Below are 15,717 nucleotides of genomic sequence, written 5' to 3'. Positions count from 1 at the left end.
GTGTTTTCTTTCAAATCAGTGTAGTGCACCAGGAAATTTATTTTGTTGTGGGTGCAGGGTTTGGTTGAGGGACTGGAATTACTTTCAACTGTTTTGTCCCATGAGCTCTGTCAAGGTTTTTCTATAAGGGATAAACTATGAAATTGTGATGGAAAAGCTCAAATGCATGCAGAGCATATGTGCTTGTAAATAAGGTAGGAGAAACTGGAGAGACAACCACAATGTTTGTTCAAGTTCTTGAGACAGTACCTATGGGAATTAAAGCTTCTTTTGAACAGATCTAGCTGGAATAATCGCTTCCCTCAATGTCCTCATCTGGGGTTTTGTTTTATGTTGACAGCAAGAGAGATGTATTGCAAAATGGTGTGATAAAGGCTAGGGATAGGAGAAGTCTTCCCAACAGACTGAATTTCTCTGTGCTGTGTCCATATCTCTTATGACATGTCACTGTGCTCAGCTTGGTGCTCAGATTCTAATGGGACCTTTAGATGCTGCAGCAAAACAATTCTCAAGTATGAGGGCTTCACAGTTTTCATCTTGACTATTCAGCTGCTCACAGTATGCCTTTAAATGATGATGGTTCTTAAGAGCAGTTGCCTTGGGCTCATTTTGAACAGTCAATGTATAGATGTCTGGCAGTCCGTAACTTTGAGGAATGATCTTCCTCCTTTTAAAATAAAAATATTTTCATTTTGAGAATGTGGTGTCACTTGCACCCTGTGTACATTTTTGATGTGCTTTGTTCTGCAGGTACAAATTTCCTTTTGAAGCACATTAGATCCTTTGGAGATCCTTCTAGCGCTACTCAGTTACCCTGCCTATCTGCCTCCCACGATTCTTCTTCATTCCTTCCCTCATATAGAAAAACTATTCCTTCAGTTTCATAATCAAATACAAAAATTCCTTTACACTAAATTCAGATCTTGGGGTGAACTAGGTGGGGCAATATAGTTAGACAGCAGAGTTGTGCTTGCTCACTAAAGCTCTGAACCTCTACTCTCAATGATCTGGGGGGGAAAAACCTGCAGAAAGAAGTGTTGAAAAAAATATAGTCAGGTTTTTTTCCCCTTTCCCTCATTTGCACACATGCAATACAGACGTAGCAGCGAGGTATCCATTCTCTTTGCCTGCGAGGAAATGAAAAGGCGTATTGTAAGCCCAAGACTGGTCTGGTTGTCAGCCAGGAATTAGTCCTCTAAAGGAGAAAGGGAGAGGGGCTGGCGAGAGAAGAGGCTGGGCAGGGGGAAGGGGGGAGCTGGAAGGGGGAAACTACACTTTGAGATAGGTTCAGTGCACATGGCTAGAGATGGAAGGGGTCTTGTGCTTCCTCAGCATGCAGGTGTCAGGAGAAAGGAAGGGAGCTTGTGTTCTTATACATGGGCATGTGTCTGGGGGAGCCAGGTCAAAAATTTAGACTATTTACTTAATCCCTTGGAACGGCTTTTTTCTCTTCTGTTTTCTTTTTGTGTTTAACAGACCGCTTTACAGGGGACACGTGTGGTAATTAACACATGCAGCTGTAGGGCTTCAGCCATATGTCTGAATTTCAAATGGCCATTGATCTGGGAAATTTGCTGCCGTCTCCACCCCCCACTTATAGACCGTACTCCTTGAAGATGTGGGGGAATTTATAGAGTCTTTACGTTGAAGAGACCAGAGCTGGAAGGAGAGGAGTGAAACACAATGTGTGTGATGTTGGGGAGTGCAGGAAGAGAGACTGAGAGATTCCAATGACACCCTTCATGCCCCTTGCCCCAGGTCACCATATATTTCAGGTAGCTTCTAAAACATTCCAAAAGCTAGGGACCTGATCATTACTCATATAAAGCTTGCATAATTTTTTTTTTTTTCTCGTTCAGCAAAGCAGTCTAAGATCAGAATCATAATGTCCTTGTGGGCTTTTCAGATGTGCTCCCCTTTTCACAGCTGCAGGTATCTGGCCTCTTACACAGCCTAGAAGTGGCAAGGTGGAGCTGATTGTGGACTCTGAGCAGCCGTTCAAGAGACGTAGTCAAGGAGGGTGTGTGTGTGTTGGGGGGGTGAACAGAGAAGACTTCACATCAAAGCAGAGGCTTCTGAAAGAAGACTTGATATATTGTAGGTAGAATCAAACCAGAGGGGCTAAACTAAATAATCATGCCAACAGTGATCAAGCAGCTGTTGACAGTGCTATAGAGCTTTCTGCAAACTTCTCTCCAAGTTTGGGGCAATGTCAAGTGCTAATATCTTGTTATGAGATATGGTGTCTTAAGTGAAATATTTCTTTGTGTGGAAACTTTTTTGCTCCCTGTTTTATTTCAAATGTCACTCAAGGCGTTGACCAAATGGAAGATGGTTCAAAATTAAGATACTGTGGTTTAAAATCCTGCAGTATCTGTCATACTTCTAGTGCTTACATGGTGAGATAAAAAAGTATTCTACCAAGTAGGAAGCTATAAAAAAAGTAAGCCTCTCTTCCTCTACTTTCCCTCCTTCAATCTACTTTTAAACTTTCTCAGTGCTGGCTGTTGCTGATTCCTTGATCTCATCACTCACTCCACAGTGTCAGTAACACTGACACTTTGGAGGTGTTTCTGCTCTGGAAAAAAACCCCAGCAAACATTCCCAATAGCATGTACTCCAACTCATGCTGAAGGGGGACTGTGATATACCCAGCCCTTAAAATAGTGCTGGTCTGTTTTCCTGCGTTCTGCCTGTCCTGTCCACTTTCCCTGTGAAGCTTAGTGCCAGGACTGTCTGGACCAGCCACGTACTGTACTACCTCTTCTGGCTCACCTTCCTTTTCTCACCTCGTTACTATGGACAGTGCTCCTTCTTGGGACAAGATGGCCTAATGTCCCCTCTATGGATTGGCATGAACTTTTCCAAATAATTTGGTTGTAGCCTATGTTGATATGCACTTGGGTAGAACTTTCGTTACATAGATGCAAGGCCTAATTCTTCTTTATTCACTGTTCATTACAGCTGGTTTATTTCCTTTCAATTGTTTATCTCCATGAAGAATAAGGTTATTCCTGTTCTTCCTCTTCATTACCTCGATCCTTTTTTTCTAGAGATTTACAGCCATAGAATTGCTGGGTTGCATTACCACAGCAAGGCTTTTCTACACCACTTGACCCGTGAAGGTGTCAGCTGGTCAATACGAGCCTTGGAGACTCAGTTCTGAAAATGAGTGCTGTTCCCACAGCCACCTGCCATTGTCCATTAGGAAATACATCATGATTTTTAGCAAGCATTGAGTAGTCAGTTTTTGGTAACAGGTAGTTTTTGGTGCTATGTGTTATGCCTAGTCCCAAAAGCCGTCCAGTCCCCATGGTTCTTTTAGCTATCCCTCTATTTCTCCTTGGGTATGTGTATCAGTAGGGGACGACATTAGACTTTTGAAGTATGACTAAGTTCACAGCTGAATGAAAAATATTATTTACTTCCATAGAGAGCCTGTTTCTGCTTAGCCTGTATGACTGCTTTAGGTTTGAAGATATTCTGATAGCCTTCCTGTGTGGTGTTGTAGCTAAGCTTTTTATGCCACTGAAATTGCTTCAGGTATGTGAGGAAAATAGCCATGCTCAGTGGTGGTTGCAGGTTCTTGTCTTTAGCTGTGCAGAGCATTGCTAGAAGCTGTGAAACATCAGTTTGTGACAGGCAGGCCACAATCCTGTTTGAAAACTTACCAGATGATGGAAGCAGAGCCTGGAAACTGAGCTGGGGCTCTGAGCTCTCCTCCACTTCTCATTCCTCAACAAGTAGTTGAACTAGTGTTTTTAAACCATGCTCGCATGGCTGGTGAGGATGAATTTGCAGCCTGTGTACTGCAAAATGCTGTGTTCTGAAATGATCTGCTGTGAAATAAACAGGTTTACATGTAAATGTGTGGCACTTACACATAGCATTTCTAGGTGAGCTGTACAGTGGGGCCAATGGACTCTAGGCCAGAGAGGGATTTTAATGTTGTCCCTGCTGCTGCCAGGCTAATTTCATGAGGTATATGACAAATACAAAGGAGGACGAATTCTGACACTGTGGGATTGGGAATACGTTTGTTTTTCAAGATAAAAGTATTGCATAGTTTATATAGTCATTAAGAAATTAGTTTATTATCTCATCAGGGTGGCAAGAACAGCAGTAGGATAGAAAAGATGCAGCAATACCAGGGAAATACTACTTCCAAAGAATTGTGGCACTTTGCCTATGAGGAAAGGGAGGAACTTGGCTCAAAGGGAGAAATGGTCAAATCTGATACAGTGGAAATGGTAGATTAACAAAAATATGACTTGCATCTTAGCAGCTCCCTCAAGAGCCTTTGAATGGATGATAAGTAGGTTCTTTTAAGTGTCCTTATGTCCCGTCTGTCCCCCCCATTCCCCCCCCCCCCCCCTTTTTTTTTTTTCCTCCTGGTAGTCTGAGCCACTCTGAGAGCAAATAAAAAATTTTGACTTAAATCAAGACAATTAAAACCATTTCCAAGCTAGCTGCCATTCTCTTTGGGGCAGGGACATAACTGAAGGAGTTGAGACTTGTTTCTGTAGGTCAGGTCAGGGCTGGTGACAACAGGGCATATTTCTAAGTCATACAACGCTATGTATTTCTGTCTAGCTTCACAAATGAAACTACTGTGGGGATTGTTAGGGGAGGGTGGGAATAACAAGTCTCTGAAAATGGTAGGGACATAGCAGGGGGATAGGATGGGACAGTGCCTTCTCAGCTTGAGAGTGGTTCCACATTGATCAAAATAAAGCTTTTTGTACAACTCTAAACTGGAGATGGTCTCAAACTACCTTGACCTTTATTACCAGCTTCTCATTTTAGTAGATAAGGTTAAAATCTGGCCTTGGGCATTTATTTTCTCACTTCTTCAAAATCTTTGAAGAGACCTGTTTTGCCTTTTGGGTAGGAATCTGGCTGTGGAGTCTGAAAGTTTTAAAACTGCAGAAGGTAGACCGATGTGAAATGACAGGTCTTCTCCATCCAGGTTTCCTTGCATTTGACCTTAGAAATGCTCTATTAACCAAACTGAAATCTGATCGTCTGCTTCTCTGTCCATCTCTTATGGACAAATTGCTTTGAAGAGAAGATGATCTCTGTGTTGCACTTTGGCCCAAAAATGAACTTAAAATTCTAGTTAAGTTCAAAACAGCAGGACTGTGTGCAGTTTCCTTGTTCTGAATTACTTCTGTATTCAGGCTACTTGAGAGATACTGCTGCTGCTTGTTCAAAACTCCAAGCCTGCAAAATTAGTTAAAACTGCGGTTTACTGCTCACAGTTTGGAGGGAAACTGGCTGAAAACCAAGAAATCTTATTTCTCGGGTTTCAAGGTTTTAACCCTCATTTATTACTTGTTAGAACAAAAGAGAGATCACATAAACTTGTGGCTCCCTGCTGTCCTCCCAAATTAGTTGATAGCACTATAGTTGGGATCTCAGCTTGACAAAGGAGAGAGCAAAGCGTGAGTCTCAAGTTTGAATCAAGTGAGTGCTCTAAATGCTGACTTTAGTTATTTTAAAGTTCTTGCTTTGTCTTCTTCTTGAAAGCATGCCTGTATACCTGAGAAGAAATACTATTTGGAATGCCACATTTCTGTGCGTGGGTTAAAACAACTTTTCACAAGTACTGAAGCAAATTTACATCACTAGAAAGTTCACAGCCAGCTCAGCTTAATTCTCTGAGCCTTCATGGCTGCTGCTTGTTCCTAGAATAAGAAATCTCTGCATTTCAACAAAATTCCATCAGAGTTTTGCTATCAAAGCGGTAAAGTATGATGGTTTCGTTTTCAGCTGTATTGACCTCTATATAGCAGTTCTAGGAACATTTTTTCTTTTTCCCCCTGAAAGGTTTGCATAACTTAGAGAAGTGAGTCAGGTATTTAAGTGGTAATTACCATAGGGCTTGGTTCAACCTGCAAAGTTCAAATCTGAATCTGGATCTGAACTTTCCCAGAGGCAGGGGGTGTGTTTGGATATTGTGTTGGTTTACCTATTATAGTGCAAGCTCTGAAAGGCAGGTCCAGATGTGGATGGGGATTCTGTATCTTCCCAAGTACGAGACATTCAGGGCCACTTGTTGTTTAAACTGACTCCTGTTAAATGATAGATAATTGAAATAATATAAAACTGGATCTCATTCTGGGGAAGGTGTTTACAATATTGTGTCTGAAAAGTATAATCTTGTATGTGCCTTTATTTTTCAAAAGGAGCTGTTTGAAAGCTGCAAAGAGGGAGAAGTTAGAGGGCAGATTTGTTTTGGCTAATTACTGTAGAAATACCTTGAGAACTTAAGCAGTAAATGAGGACTTCAGATTTTAGAGAGATCCTATCTGAATCTTGGGATTCAACAGTTTTAAAGCCACCAAGTCCTAGAGACTAGAGCATTGCGATTAATACAGAGTGTTGCTCCAGACCCCTTTTGACACTTTTGCTTTTGAAGGACCAGGCCCAGGAAGAGGGAGCTCTTTGTTTGCAGTCAGAATAAACTCATTGTACACCCAGACAATTAACTCTTCAATCGACTTGCCAGCCTCTGTAAAGCACTCCGGTCCCCTCTCTGTCTATCTCCAGTTCTATTCAGACACTTAAGCACACTAATGTTTTTTGTTTATTATTCTGAAAAAGTCCTTCACAAGAATAGTCGAAGCGGATCAACATTGTCCTCCTAGCAGCATTTATCTCCGCCTGGCAGTGAATGTGTCAATCAGGAATCAAAAAGCCAAACAGAGGAGGCTTTGAATTGTGTCACGGGGTCAGAGTTACTTCCAGCTGTCTGTGCGTGGGATAGGCTTTCTCGAAGGGCGAAGAATTGTGCTGCCATACAAATGCACTGACTACATTGGACCACAAAGTCCTTGGGGCCCGAGTGGCTTTTTTCATGTTGGTGCACCTGCGAGGGAGATGTGAGGAGGAAGCGGGGGGAACTAATGCCTTCCAGAAGGCGCAGGGGAAGGCTCCTTGTCTTATCTGGATGATGCCTGGAATGCAGCATTGAAGTAAACACTGCCTGTGTCTTTACAGCATACAGAATAGTTGATGTAGGAAGGGAAGAATCACTGCAGTGACAGTCCAAGTCAACCTTTACAGTTAAGAACTCCTTAAGCCATACAGAGCCCTTTCACGTTCAGTACTTAGGCAGATTTTCACCTTTTAAAGCAAAACTTTTCTGTATCTTGGTCTGTGTCCAAGAGTTTGTGGCTCGTTATATCCAAAGGGAGCACATTGTTGCTATTTCTTAAAATGAAGTAAATGGTGAGAATGTGCTTTTGCTGATTTGGTTTGAAAAGTTGGAGTTTTAGCTTAACAGCTGTGGGATGTCCATGCATAGAAGTGGTTGGATTCAATGATCTTAAAGGTCTTTTCCAACCTAAATGATTCTATAATTCTATGGAAGGGGGTGTGAAAACCTGGCAGGGAAGTTTATCTGCACTGGTACATTTCCATTTCAGCTGCTTGGCAAGAAATTATCTTGATTTGGCTGGACTGTAAGAATTTCACATTATTTCTGGCATGAATGCTAACTTTCTGCATTTATATTGGCGATATATGTCTCTGCATAAAAGTTGCATAGACTATTAAATTAATTATGACTTGCTGAAACTGTTTCACTTAGTGTAGGGAAGGATTGTGATTAAGGCAACAATTTGCTCCACCCCTAAGGTACTGGAAGGGACACGTATATTTTTTGTGTAAGACTCTGTGTGGTGCAAATATAGGTTTTGTTGTCTCTTTTTAATACTTACAACAACACCCCCAAACCTGGGGGTAATACATAGAAATGTCAAAGTTGTAAAATTGCATCTTCAAGATTCAGAAACTGCACAGATACAGGGAACTTGAGTTGACCTGGCAGGTCTTTGTTGCATCGGACAAGAGTTACTAAAGCCATCGAAAAGTGTATGTATGGCTTAAGTCCCTCAGGAGTGGTCAAGCCTAGGAAAGCTCTTCTTGCTTCCCTTGGTTTGACAGACTCACTAAAGGTGGGCTTTTCTGTGTCAAACAGAACATGCTAAGAATTCACTCATTGTCCTGGCTATCTGTGATCTACGTTGCTTCAGCTATGCTCTGTAATGGCTCACCCAAAGCCAGATGATGGTAAGCAAAAGAACCACTTGAGACTGGAAAAAGGCCGCCTCCTCACAGGGCAGAGCTATGCACTTAAAATTGTCATCCTCTTCTTCTACCAGGCTGACTCAAAGTCTGGGAACCGTTGATATTCAAGTTGCAGCCTTACGAAAAAGACTAGATTTTGTACAGGGCCTGTATGGTTGATCCCATAAACCCTTGTGCTCTTTAAAATGGTAGAAATGTTTACAGAGTGTCTCATGGATTCTCATGGATTCAAGTGAAAGCACAAAAGTGATGTACCAAAGGTTGAGGTTAGGAAGAATATAGATCTTGGTCTGTTAATGTGGTGATGCAAGTATACAAATGACTTTTGCTGTGGGTGTATGTTTTCCTGGGTAGGAGATGTGATATGGGAGGTTAATTCTATCACCTAACTTTTTCCCTTTCTCCTGCTTCTGTTAAGTGGCTTGAGGCAAGAACAGTGATTCACAGCAGCAGAGAGTTAATTCACATTTTTTTGTAGTAATTTATACTTTTTCTGTGTCAGGGAGTTTACTTTTCTCCTGACATGACTTGCTTATGGCCTCAGTGCCTGTTGTTCAGAGTAAAACTGAACTTTAACAGTCTTCTTTAGGATGAACTGAATTTCTTTGTCCCTCAACATCAGTGTATACTGCAGTCATTCCAGATGTGGATGCTTGCTAGACACTCTGCAAGGATAAGGCTAAGAGAGAAGAGTCTTAGTGGGAGCTTAAAGAGTTCTTGCCCACCTCTAGCAGTAGATCTGGACACACAATAGTCCCTGTTTTGAGTTATTGTCAGGCTAACCCAACAAAAACTGTTATCAAGCTTATGAGCCTCTGACAGCGCAAGTGGGCTTCTGGCTTACAGCCATTGTATCTTAACGTGCAAATGGCTTAGGGAGAGTTGTTTGGACCTGCCTGCTCCAATCTTACCAGTGATAAGATAAAAATACCATTTTTAAGTTGACACCAATTGAGCCAGAAAAATCAGTTCAACTTTTGCAAGTGTACCCTGGGAAAAGGAGGCTTACTGAAAAGGAGTTTTATGGCTTTAAAATGGTGTCCCATTGGGAGGTATTCTGTTGAGTGATGCTGTCTGTGTTCAGTGGTTGTCTTGGAAAAAGAAAGTGGTATTCATGCTGGGTTGTAAAACACAGAAGAGAAGGATGCCAATGCACTCTTATTCGGGGCTCTGAGAATATTATGCAATCAAGGGAAATTATCTTTGAAGGTTCTGCAGTGTGTGGGTTCCTGATCTGGAAGTATTGCCATCTAGAGGGATTAGGAAGCACTTACCTGACATCTTTGATCCCTCCGTTGGTGACATGCTCTGCATCAGAAAGTTATATGTTACAGTTAAACACCTTTTTTGAAAGTGTGGAATTTAATAGCTTTTTGAAGAAACCAGTAGATTGTACTTGATGAACATACTTTGTTACATTTGGCTTCAAACTAACAATGTCCTGTACATCTCATGTATTATCACAGGAGACCCCAGGTCTCTGAAATAAATAGTCCGGATTTTCAGAGAAAAGAAAAATGCTTCTTTAAGAAATATAAAATGTTTGTTCAAAATTTTCAGGTATGTGAAGTAGAACTTATTCTTTATTTACCAAGAGCAAACAGGCCAGTGGAACAACTGTTCAGTGTGATGAACAGTATATTGAGTGAGAGGAAAAATCAAATGAAAGTAGACAAGTATTAGGGTTGTCCTTCTGCCCAAAGGGAACAGCAGTGAAACTTTTTGCCGTAAGCTAATTTGGAACACTGAGATCTACTGAGAATTCTCCAGTGTAAGAAATAAATTTGGTATTTTCAGAGTAAGAAGCTGGCAGCTGGGAAGTGAGCATGGTGTTTTTAATAAACTGCAATTTTTGTCTTTTATGTGACTATTTCATGACCTTTAAAAAAATAATCAGAAATATCCCCTGGCTTTTGATTTTTGAAATATGGTGAATGTAATTACAGGGCTCTTGTCTATTGCATTTTTTTCTTGTACATGTGATGAAAGAACTGTACTTGCTCAAACAACGGGGGAGTAATTATACTTCCCTCTATTTGCAAAACCCTTAATACTGTACTGGGTGCTGCTACAGTGTGGATTTAGTGACAATTTGGCCTTAGTAACCGAGTGAGGAAAAGATTGTGTAGTTCACAGAGCCATTTTACTGAGATTGTTAAACAAACCCCTCAGTTCAAAGGTTAGTTTGGTATTTTTGTCTGTTTGCTGCATTTATTCAGTCACTGTTTAATACTCTCCAGTAGCTTAATGGCTAACTTTATACAAAAGCTGCTACAAAATTCTCTTTCTTAAAGAAGAATATGTTTCCCAAATTGTAATTGCTACTGTCCCTGTTATTCACACACACTCATGAGCCTAAAAGAAACCCCCTGAACCTGAAGCATCCTGAGTTCTGCCAGATTTCACATAATGGTTTGGATAAAGTGCTGTGGCTCAGATCCACTTCTAATTTTTCTCCATTGTTGGCTTCTGGGTTGCTGCTTTAAATCTGAAAAGCAATTCTGTAATTACTTGGTGCAAAAGCATTCATGAGCACAATGGGAATAAACTTATTATCATACTGGTAATTTTTTAATGCCAGGTCTCTTCCTAGTTTATGTAACTTAAGAATTATTCACCTTTCCAGTTGTTCTGTAAGTATCTTTTGCAGTTTTGGATTGGTTTCTCAATCTGTAAAGCCAATCATGCTGATTACATACTGCTCACTGCTTCATTACAGTGTGAAGTGTCATCCTAAATAAAAAGCCATAGCTGTGGTTTCTGGGTTCTTGCAGAAGTGGAGCAGCCTATTTTGACAAAAAAAGTGAGGGTCAACTATTTACCTTCTATTTACTTTTATCCAGAGATTTATTTGAAGGGCAAAATCTTCCTTCTTTTAAGTAAAGTTTGGAGAATTTGTCAAAGGAATCAGTTCCTCAAACTTTTTTAAAAAAATACTGCATATCCATGTTACTAGTAATGCCCCATAACAGGAAAACTCAGAACAAGAATTGACTGAGGAATGGTAAGTATTTTTCTTCCAATTAATTTTTTTCTATGCTTGCATGTAGCATAAAACCGAATACAGTGCTGAAGAGGGAAAATGACAACAGGGGTGTCTCTCTTGCTCATTTCTGTCAACCTCCTTTACTTCAGTGGATCTCTGAGGTTGAAATGGAATTACCAGCACATTTTTTGTCTTCTGTGAATTACATTGCTTTCTGTGGAAAGGCATAAAATTAATGATCTGTGGAAGAGGTGTTCAGGCTTTTGCTCACTTTATAAAGCTACAAATACAGGTATGGGTGGAAAAATAGTCTACAATCCTCTGTTTTCCCTCTATGCCCTTCTTTTTCCCTCCCAGTGGTCTCTTACTTGTAGTTGGAACTAATATAAGGGAAGGTTGAGGGCAGTTACTGCTGCCTCTAGGAGGGGCTGTCCCATGCACCTTTCCTCCAAATGTTGTCTGCCCTGTGCATCTGATAGTCGTTGAGACAGTGGTAAGCCTGGCTTTTCTGGAATGGGTCTCCTCCCTCCAACTGATTTTCATTGTTTAACTTTGCGTTTTAGGTTACTGTCCACTTCAGTGCCTAGTGTCAGCTTTGCCCATAACATATGCAAAAAGTAGTTACTACAATTTGTAAGTTTTAAGAGTCACTGTATTCCAAAAAGGGGAAAAAAAAAAAAAAAGCAGCCAGTTCTAGCCTAATCTCATTTTAGTTTGCATCTCAACAATATTCTGTTTTCTAGTCTTGCAGTGTAACAAAAGACTTTCCTCTACAGTTTGTTCCAGCTTAGCTTGCCCACATTCAAAAGTTTTACCTCACTTAATGTTATGGTACTGTTCTAGTGCTGCGTAAAGATGCTCCAGGCTGGGGCTTGAAATCCAGATCTCTCTGTATGCTGAGGAAATAAGACTCAGCCTGAATCCAAGCTGGGCCTGTAGGTATGATGGATAGGCTTACTAAGCCAAACAGAGTGTAAACTGAACACTTTTCCTTGTGGTCCATCTCTAAATATTGAGTTTTATATTTCCTGTGGAATCTTCTTTGGTTGAAGCTTTTAATTATGAAAGACTTGTGGTCAGAAGGCATGGCGTGCTGTTGCACATGAAGAACCTAATGGAAGATAAGTTCTTTTTCCACAATTTTGCAATTAGAAGACATTGTAAGAAAAAAGATTTGCTATTGACCGTTCCTTTCTAACAGCTCTGCAGTGAATGCTGGTGCCAGGTTCTGCACAGGTAAGTTTCAGAAGAAGAGTTTTTCTTTCGAACAAGAAGAATAAGGAGAAATACACAGTGGGACAGCAATCTCCAGACCTTTGCTGTCACAGGCAATGACCTGTGTGGGATATATAGGCACCTGAAACTAAAAAGGCGATTGCCTGATCAGTGCAACAAAAGGACACTGCTAGGTGATGAGCACCAATGGTTTGTGGAGGGAGAGGGGAGGGAGGGCGGGAGGCTTCTTTTAAGTTTAAGGATAGTGCTTGATGCATGCTTGCTGTGTAGAATGTTATTACTGATAGTGTAAACTGTTTTCGATCTGTCTGTCTTCTCTCTCTTCTGGACTTGGCCGGGCCATGTACAAATCCCAATCATTCAACAGTACTGGAGAGTAGATAGTATTTACCTCAATAATGGTAGTTTCTTTTCGATTCTTTTTAACCCTGAATTCAGATGATGGTTCGAAGCCAACACCTACCATGGAAACCCAGCCTATTTTCGATGGAGAAGGTAAGCACATCCCTTAAAATAACAACCAAAAAAAGCTACTTCCCACTCCCTTTTCCCTAGGATTTATGGCTCAAATGCTTTCTTTATCCTGCAAAGCAGAAAAGCCAGTGAATCTCATAAGTTATCCAAATTTCACAGTGCCCTTGGGACCTCAGGCATTTTCCCTAATCCTTTTACATCCTCCCTTCTTCACTGGAATCCAACAATAACATCAGTTGACCAGATTCCTGGGGTAACCTTGGAGGGAAAGGTGTCACAGAAAAAAAAATGTATCGAGCCAGAAATGGCAACTTCCTTTAGACTGTCCGTACTCCCTCACTCTCTCCACTCTTATGATACCATTGCTGGGAGTTTCATAACCTCTGCAGTGTGTTACAGCTTCATGAAAGGGGGGGTAGTGCTAAACCACAGCTTGTGAAAGTTGACTTGGAAGAAAATTGCTGGGAGGTTTCTTTATTTAGCAATTACTTTCATTGACGCACATACTATTTAAGCAAATGAAGTCAGTGTCCTGGGCCCATTTAATTCACAGCCCACCAACAGTTTCCTTCTCAAATGGGCTAATCTTGCAATTGTAGTATTTTGGAGGGGAAATATCAGACCTTACTCCACTAGAAGCCTTGAAACAAGGATAAAATGGCTGTCATCACAGACCATTCAAGCCTTTCACACACACAGACATAAATACCACTGGGGATATAGTGGTCCTTGTGTAGTGAACGGGCCTATTAGCAGCTACTTATATCTTGCATATTGCTTAGACCTAGTGCATGTTTCCTGCAGATTTAAACCCACAGCCATTATAGTCAAGCTATGGGCTGAAGTCCAAACCACTCTGTGACCCACCTGAAACTGTGGATCATAAGGCAGTGAGGGAAAGCCTGTGCTTTTTCATACTGAACTGCTGTACTTGACACTTTTTTAAAAACTGGATCAAAGGCAGCAGTGGAGACTACTGAGCAAGGGTAGGTGAGGCTGTTGATATCTCCTCCCTTCTTGTAAATCAGGTGATGGGGTGCAGTGTTTTTATTGCTGAAATAAGCTTATTTAATGGCAGGATGCTGTAGTCCTGTCACTTCCATTTAGTGATTGTAGGTTTGTAAGAATCTTCTTGTGAGCTTTAAGAAACAAAGCAAAGCCCTCAGAGCAAAAAGCATTCTCAGATAAACAAAGGAGATTGAAGCCATGCTGTCTATCTCTTGTTTATATCAAAAGAAAGTTCCTCCTGGCAGCAAGATGATGCTGTATTAAATTGCTGTTTGTAATCACAAACTTCTAGCCTTTAAGTTTTCCCCTGAGAGGGTGCCCATAGGTATTCAAAGGAAAGAATGCACTAGTAAAATGCAGGAGTGAGCTGATCTAGTTAATACAGCATGTTCAGAAGCTCCTTCCAGGAGAGATTCAATATTTTGGTCATTCAAATTGAACTGGGCAAAGTTCTTGAGAAGTGGTGTAGTGAGCAGACCTTTTCTGGTCCTTGTGATGACAAGCAGGGTCTGAAAAAGATCTTATCCTATCTTAGGTGAAAAACATTTTCAATCAAAAACCTTCACATTGATTTGTAGGTGAAATCAAGCCTGATAAATGGACTTGGACTGTAGGATGAAAGATTGCCTCTTACAAATCTTGTAATATATTATGCAAGACCTTATCTCCTAGACTTCTAGAGAGCATGACTAATACAATGGCTTCCTGTTGTATTAGCAGTGTCCCTTATGACTTGGGAGAAGAGAATGTGACAGGCAGGTTAATCAAGCTATGCTTTAATGAATAATATCTGCTAAGTTTGTCACTCTGTATTTTTGTCATCCTTGTTAGTAAAATAGGACTAACTAGATTTCAGTGGTGGTTTTAGCAATAAGCACAAGAAAATTCATTCTGGGTCTGACCAGAAGTTTGTGTAATCCACTACCTTTGAGCGTGTTGTCTCCAACAGTGGCTTAAAGATACTCAGGAAATGCGTAAGAAGCATTTAGCCTGGAGAAGACTTAAAGATGACCTAATAGCAGTCTTCCAGTATCTACAGGGAAGTTTATCAAGAAGATGGAGCCAAGTTCTTCATAGTAATGCATGATGAGGGACAACAGTCATACACTGAAACAAAATGTTTGTAGTGGATATAAGGGAAAGCTTAGTCACCATGAGGACAATGAGGCAGTGGAACAGATTGCCTAGAGATGTGATATCCTGTCCTTTCTTTCCAAGCCAGTTGGATAAAGCTGTGAGCAACCTCATCTGTTCTTATAGCTGACCCCATCTGGAGCAGAAGGTTGGACTAGACACCTCAGAATGTCATCCTGAACAGTCCCTTGATTCCATCTGAGCAAACATATCATGATACTTCACTAGAATACTCTTCCAGTGTCTTGGGCCTTCCTGAGGAATGGCTTGTACTTGGTGTCTGGCACAAATGTCAGATAACAGAAAAGGGCAAAACCAGTTATCCATTCACCTGTTAGGTCTGGACTCTTCCTAGATGTTCAAAGCATTTAAAGCCCAAATGCCATTCATTTTCAGTGGGTCTGAGATCTGATGGACTCCTGAAAAGCTGTGTATTTGAAGTCAGGCAAGGGTGGAGCTGATAGTAACAAAAAAATGTGAAATTTCTTTTCATGATCTGTTTTTGGGCGCCTACCTTCAGTCCACAAGGGGTTGACTTTTTTCAAAGGGCATTAAATATTCAGCTGTCCCTGAAATGTGTGATACCACTTAGACCTCAACATCTCCAAGACGAAGGTTCACCTTTCTCATGTTTTCACCTACATTAGAGGATAATGAAAATTCACATTTCAGGCATAATAAGTTCCCCTCCCACTCCCTACCATCCTCCCTGAGGGCATAACAAAGCACTGCCAGAGATAATGTAGATCAGATAACTTAAACTCTGCTGTCCAAGGTTTGAATCA

At 40.9% G+C, this 15,717-nt stretch overlaps 1 protein-coding gene across 2 annotated transcripts in view; it reads left to right on the top strand.

The window, feature by feature from the left end:
• SMOC1 (SPARC related modular calcium binding 1) overlaps nt 1–15,717 on the top strand; it is a 133,589-nt gene that overhangs the window by 71,394 nt on the left and 46,478 nt on the right. Inside the window, exon 6 of one of the 2 annotated variants that reach the window (XM_074909105.1) lies at nt 12,755–12,811. The exons of the other annotated variant lie outside the window; for it this stretch is intronic. Coding sequence (XP_074765206.1) covers nt 12,755–12,811 — 57 coding nt within the window. The remainder of the gene's footprint in view (nt 1–12,754; nt 12,812–15,717) is intronic. 2 annotated transcript variants of the gene reach the window in all.

Source organism: Athene noctua, chromosome 6, assembly GCF_965140245.1.
Source record: "Athene noctua chromosome 6, bAthNoc1.hap1.1, whole genome shotgun sequence".
In the NCBI taxonomy this organism is placed as follows: Eukaryota; Metazoa; Chordata; class Aves; order Strigiformes; family Strigidae; genus Athene; species Athene noctua.
The sequence above is the reverse complement of the archived record's forward strand: the minus strand, read 5'-3'. Positions and strand labels throughout refer to the sequence as shown.